We start from the raw sequence: 6,881 nt of genomic DNA, 5'->3' as shown, positions 1-6,881 counted from the left end.
ACTCTTGGTGAAGCTGTTCTGATATTTTCTCTCATGGTTAATATTTGAATCGTTTATGAAAAAGAAATTAAGCTAAAAAAAATAACAAAATCATCTTAAAGTTTATTATTTATTGATACTTTGTTTTCATAGGTAATATATTTAGTCTTATAGTTGACATTCGAGCAAAAACGTATTTATGAGTCTTTGTACATTCACTGTATAAAGGGAGAAAGAACGTTTTTGTTTCTGTCTTCAATGAACTTTTCAAATGTTTAAATTTTCTGCAAAATCAGTAGATAAAATATATCACATTTTTGGATCTTTTAAAAATGTCAAGTAGAACTTTTTAGTTGTTTAAGAAATATTCATTATTTAATTACAAGAAAAAAAAATCTCAACATGTTGCTATTTCTTATAAAGAGTTATCTGGATTTCTGACATAAAGAATGTGCAAAAATATGCTCTGATTGCATGCATTATTTGTTTTTATTAATCAAATATGAACAAACATTTTGTTTTGTGTTTGTTTTTTTTTTCTTCATGTGAACAATATTTATTAAAAAGGTATATAAGAACTAAATTTATTTTATTTTAAATTTGCTTAAACTATATCTGGAAATACTTTTAATAGTTTCAAAATAAAATATTTTACAGGAATGAAAAAAAGAATCAGACCCCACTGTCTCCTATTATATATAAATAATCACTTTTGCAAAAATAAAAGAGTTAAAACAAAATACAATTCTTGAGATAAATTAGATGGCTCAGCTAACAGAGAATATAAAAATCGCAAAAACCTTGTTTTAACATTTGGTTTAACCCTGAAATGATACAAATATATCCATCTGTCTTGATTGTGTATGTTTGTTTTTCACCATATTACGTCAAAGTCTTTGTGGAACATCGTTTACGAAGAATCCGGATTAGAAATCGTACAGGCTTGAATTTTAATGTAAAAAGAAATCTTAATTGGGATAAGATTGGATGAGTTGAATTGCTATTACCCAAGCTGTAAAATTCTTTTACATTTTCCAGGCGATGTTCATGTATTAGTATTGTATTATTTTGTGTTTATTAATTGTTTCACTTTATTGTATGAATAAAACATATGTGCAAGTACCTTCCCTATTCTTTGTGTTATTGATTCGGAAGAAGGGCTACCTTTGGAATGATACAATTTTAATGCTCTTAATTAATTATGATTCATAACAATGGCTATTAGGAATACTGTTTTGCATGTTTAAATGACTGAGTTTTGGTGGTTTGAAAAACAATTAAAGAGACACTTTGGGTCATGTTCAACAGCTTAATTTGGAGTTTTTTTCTATACTCATCGATAAAATAATAGAAATCATATCGATGCTGAAAATTTAACTTAGTTGACTGCTCTAATTAGCTCGCAATTGCGCGTTGAAAATCTTCCGGAATTTTAAGTTTTGTTCATGGCGATTCGGGCTTTCCGTCGTATATTTATATCACGTGACTTTGAATGACAGAACATCGACAATGGAGTTGGAGGTAAGAATGGATAAATTTGCAGAAAACAATCAGTAATTAGAGTATTTATACACAGGAAAATTTGTTGGGTACAACAAGAAGTGTTAAGGATTTCTTCCATGCTTGCATTGCAGTACGCTTTGTCAAAGTGTGTAATAATGAGGTCCCATGAAGGGAAACGAAAAACGACATTTAAGTGGGAAAAATGAAGATGTTTTACGAAGCACTTTCTAATTTTTCATAGATTCTTTTTTTTTAAGAGCACAAAGTATTTTCATCGAGTAACTTTAAAGTGATGGAAAAAAATACATAGATGAAACATAGAATAGATAAAGCCATTTCGTGTTTTTGGCTATCATGCCCTTAATATGCTAAATGCAATAAACGTTCTTTAAAACGTCCTCAGATGAAAAGTAGTACATGTTTATATGCATATGAAAATTAAAAAGTTATCATCTTATTTTCTATTAGACATTAGAGCAAAGCTCAGAAAGCTCATCAAGCCCACAGAAGGTATACCAGAGAGGCCGAGGACGCTTTAGGCCACGTAGAACGAGAGAAGGGAGAGGTCGACCCAGATCGAGACAGACAGGGCAAGCACGGCCAGGGGTGCAACCCATTAGAGGACGTCGGCGAAGAGGACAGCCTGACATTGGCTGTGCCAATGCTGCCCTAGAGGAGCGGAGGAGGGATATAGAGGTAACCATTACGTTTGTATACTCTAGTTTGCAAACATTACACTATATCAAACCTTTTTGTTTAACTATATTCGAGATTTGCTTGTTGAAAACATTTTTTCCCACATATTAGCTTTTACTTTATCTTAAATAGCATGCAATAATGACATTAATATTCATCATCACATTTTTTTTTGTCTAGAGAAGAGTAGATAGTCTTTCTCCAGAGCAAATGAAGGACAAACTGCAGAGAGTTGTGAGGGAAAGCCCAGAGTACCTCTTTACGATATTAGATTCCACACAGACAAGTGCTGGAGGAAGTGGACATCATCCTCCAGAGGGATCACTACAGCCATCATGGTGCATATGCACTTTCTGCAGAGAAATGCCCACTCAAAGAGAAAGACTTTGCTGCCAGAGAAATCAAGATAGCTGTGTTTCAAGAATACATGTAAGTTTCTGTTTATTATTTTCATGCCTATATGCCTTGATAAGAAATACAATGGATTTGTCTTTCTTAATTATACAGTCTTGCATGAAATGTTTTTTTTTTAAATCAGGATTTTGATTTTCTCATCCTGAATGAAGCTGTGCTTGTCTTGGCAAGGCTGTACAGACAAGGTATTTTGGCATAGCCTGAAGATGCAGACAGAAACAATGCCAATCGCACACTGCCTACCACCAATTTGTACTATGGCATCATGGGAGACTTGGGGCAGGTGACCGAAGAGATATTCCCAGTTGCTGCGTATGGAGGATAAGAGATCAGTTCCCCGACCAATTTGGACAATACGTAGGATTCATAGATGATCTCATTACAGTGAAAAAAAAACTAAATGGTTCCTATTACTTAGAAGCCCCATTACAATGAAAAGCTAACTATAAACAACATTTCTAATTTCATTTTGCTTTATTGTTTATATATTGAATAGTAATCATCAGAATTTTTCTTCAAATTATTATTTTCTTCCAGAGAATTTTGCAGTAATGAGAATTTGTGTTACTATTGTGAAAATAAACTTGCTTCTCACAAAACATCTGTGACTTTTACATTATTTGACTGCAACCTGGTGTCATGATGATCACTTTGACCCTACCCAATTATCATGAAAATGACATTAATATTTGTAATACTCAAAAATATTCTTCCTTAGGCCATCTTTAAAAATATGTTTGCTTGCCCTCTCCTGACTTAGAATAAATATATTGGGTCCGTAGGTAGGGGAAAAATTTTTTAAAAATCAAAACAACTTGCATATATCATGATAAAAAAAATTATTATCGGGATCAGACTTGATTCCTGGAGGTTAAAAAAAGTTTTGAGTTGTGGCATTTTTAGCCAGTCGGTCGGGAGAGGGCAAACAAACATTTTTTTTTTGAAGATGGCCTTACTCGTGGACATTTAGCAACAAACTCAGCATGATACAAATGATTGCTGTACCTTCTTCTAAAACAGTAAAATTCATGGCTCTTGGGTCCACAATTTAGGCTTTGGGAAAATTTAAGTTGAATGTATTGGAAAAGCTTTACTCGTTTTGAAAATCCTGTGTTTTCGGGGACATCTGGCAAACTAAATGTCATGCATGAAATCAGTTAACACTGAAGTTGAAATAAATTCAAGGTTCCCTGTCCCATAATTCAGACAGTAAGATGCAGCTTAGTTTGTCACAAGATAAATGTAAACTACTTCATTGAAAATGAAGATCTTTATTACTCATATAGCAGACAAATACTGACAGATTTTCTGATTATAGTGAGAAGTTAGTCCCCTACAAAAATTATAAATTGATGCCTCCTGAGATCATGGTTTAATTCTGGAAATGAAGCCAAGTGGGCCATTTATAAAAATTATCTAAATTATTAGAGTATCAATTTCTTTTCCTAAAATTCTAGTAGAAAAGCTACATGAATGCTAAAATAATCATACTGATATTGGATATACCTCTGAAATTGGTCAAAAGTTCAATGCAAGAAGCAAGCATTAAATGTTTATCAGATTATGACAGGCCAAAATCGATAGCAAAGGATCACCTGACAGACTCTGTTTACCAAAAAAGAAATGAAATAAAAATTTATTCAACTAAGTACTAGTGATTGACGATAGATCAAAAAAGGGCCACTGTAAACATATTTTGAAGTCGTAGTTCATCAAGTAAAAAAACTATTTCAACTTACATAAGCACTGTAAAGAAATGTATGAATAAAGAATTTGCGGAAATACTCTATAAAGTGCTTAAATGTTTTGATTGATTTATCTACATGGCTAGTTGTATTTTCAAAAATTACAAGTTCCTGTCAAGTATTTATATATATATATATATATATATATATATATATATATATATATATATATATATATATATATATATATATATATATATATATATATATGAAAAGTCTTTATAATCTACAAATACAATGACAATGTTTCTATTTCTGAAATCTGGAGACTTTCTCCTGAAGAAGCTCTTCGGTTGGCTTGGGTTCAGTGGGAGCAATGGTTTTGCTTAGTCAAGGTCAAGATGATGTACAGATGAATTATTAAAGACCTATCTTTTCTTATTTAATAATATGACCAAAGTTTAAGTTTTAACAAGAGACCCATAAATGAGATTTAATGTTCACTGGCTTTTGCAAAAGCCATAGACAGTAAATATTTATGATAAATTGCAGTCATGATAAGAAAAAAATATCTTGGACAATATTAACTTACTCAAACGGGTTTACATATGAGGTATCTTTAACATCTTTGAACAGCTTTCTCCTTTTCCGGCTTGGGCTAAAAATACATGAAATTGGATCAGTTCTTATTTTATATATATAGTTATTTATTTCATCTCAAATTAACTCATAGATTTACTGATTTTTGGATATAAACATTAAAAAAAAATTATTTTTCATTTTGTCTGTGAGTGTGTCACTGTGTTTATGAGTTTTCACTTCAGTCAATTTTGTAGATTTTACAAGGCTCGAGTTCAAGTGTAAATTAAAAACAAACAAACAAACAAAACAAAACAAAAAGAGAAAAAAAGAAACCTTAAAGATCTCTATTTGTAACAACGAATGAATTCTAAAAGTATATTATACTTATCTTTTTTTGATAAATTCATAATTTGGGTAGAAAAAAAGAAGCTCATTTACCCTGGAGATTCTTCTCTGCTTTGCAATGAATGGCTGGGTGTTTTCTTTGGTTTAGGTACATCAACATCAGTGTTCTCACTAAAAATATATATACATATGTAAAATAATGTACATATGATTATTTAAAAAAAAATCTATTTAAACTGCAAAAATGCAGCAATAATTAGATTGATTTCATTTCTAAATGACAGTAAATACTAAATACTATAACTATGATATATATTCAAAGAAATTATTATGAACATAGAGTAAGTTCTATTTATTTTTTTTACCTTAAAGAAATTTCAGAAACATTTGGGGGACAAAGAAATCATGTTTTTCTCCTTTCCATGACAGGAGTTGAGAATTTTTTTCCTTTTCTGCTTTTCCCACTGTTACAACTGTACCACTACCTGTTGATTGCTCGGCTGATTCTGTTTCACTGTCCGTCAAAAACCTGAAATGGATCTTTGGACTAAATAATCTGTTCATTATCATAATTCTTACAATGCACGAAGAAATTAAATATTTCTCGCCAATAATAAGTTTTCCCGAGAAATTCTAGGAAACATCGTTCAATTGCCCCTTGGGTGGGGGGTGGGGGGGGGGCATCCATTCACGAACCTGTAAAATATTGCCAGATTTATCTCTATTTGGACAATTTCGTACATATAAATCATTATTTTTATAAAATAAAGGTAATGTTTCTTTGTGCAATTGATAAAGTAGTTGTTTTAAACCGCTGCAGTAAAAAAAAAAATTACACGTGTGGAGAATCGAGATTTGTCACTTACTTGTCAAGCAGCATCTTCGCCAGTCCAGCGTGCGTTTCACCTAGCTCTTGTTTCTTTTTCATCCATCGGTCATACTGATCGCTTAGATAAACCTTCGTCCTCACCTGTGCTCTGTCTCGTTCTTATTTCACTCTTTTTCTTGCAGATTCTGTCAAAATTATGGGTCTTCCCACGGGACGCTTTCCTTCGCTTGACGCCATGCTGCAATGTTTACAATCCCGGCGCATGCGCCAAGTAAGGAAAGAAGGAGACGGACGATGTTTTTTGTATAGACCGCCAAAAATTATTAATTTTAATGATAAAACGAGAATTTTTAACTTTCGAAATGTGTAATTTTTGCAAAGTTCATACATTCAACTATAGTATATGCAGCAAAATTTGAGAAAGTCGTGGGAAAATTATCATTTCCTTATTTTAGCGCAAAGTTAAACTATTGTGTCTCTTTAAAACATGTTTGAATGGTGGTACCAAAAGGTGAAGATAACGAACAGTGATTGATCTCCAAAAAAATCCTACAAACAATATAAATCTAGCTATGAACAGGACATTCAAAACGGATCCACGGACATTTAAGAGGTATGATAAGGTGCCAAGGTGTATCATCCCCTGTCCACCGATACCATCCTCCGTGAACTCTTTGTATTGATCAGGTAGACGGATACTGCAGGTGTAAAAGGTCGACAGGAATTGCTTACTCCTTCACCTGATCCCACATCTGTTGTTTTTTAGTGGCCCGTGTTTGGTCTGCTCTCAATGGACATTTGAGCTTGATTACTGTTTGTTGTTACAATTTATTTCGTAATCAAATTTG

General features: G+C 32.3%; 1 protein-coding gene across 1 annotated transcript; it reads left to right on the top strand.

Moving 5' to 3' along the window:
* Positions 1 to 1,488: 1,488 nt before the first annotated feature.
* On the top strand, positions 1,489 to 2,818 carry LOC133178741 (uncharacterized). The gene is made up of 4 exons (XM_061313447.1): positions 1,489 to 1,500; positions 1,951 to 2,178; positions 2,359 to 2,607; positions 2,717 to 2,818. Exons 1-4 carry the CDS (start codon positions 1,489 to 1,491, stop codon positions 2,789 to 2,791), a joined length of 564 nt encoding a protein of 187 aa, XP_061169431.1. The 3' UTR covers positions 2,792 to 2,818.
* Positions 2,819 to 6,881: the final 4,063 nt, after the last annotated feature.

This window comes from Saccostrea echinata, unplaced genomic scaffold, assembly GCF_033153115.1.
Source record: "Saccostrea echinata isolate AGI-Se365-2 ecotype Australia unplaced genomic scaffold, CSIRO_AGI_Sech_v1 ptg000003l, whole genome shotgun sequence".
NCBI lineage: Eukaryota > Metazoa > Mollusca > Bivalvia > Ostreida > Ostreidae > Saccostrea > Saccostrea echinata.
This window is presented reverse-complemented; position numbering and strand designations above follow the sequence as displayed.

What these genes read in the sequence shown, in the direction of transcription:
- LOC133178741 (XM_061313447.1), top strand. An exon ending in AGCGGAGGAGGGATATAGAG is followed by an intron (nt 2,179 to 2,358) that starts GTAACCATTACG and finishes TTTTTTGTCTAG; the next exon opens with AGAAGAGTAGATAGTCTTTC. An exon ending in GCTGTGTTTCAAGAATACAT is followed by an intron (nt 2,608 to 2,716) that starts GTAAGTTTCTGT and finishes TTTTTAAATCAG; the next exon opens with GATTTTGATTTTCTCATCCT.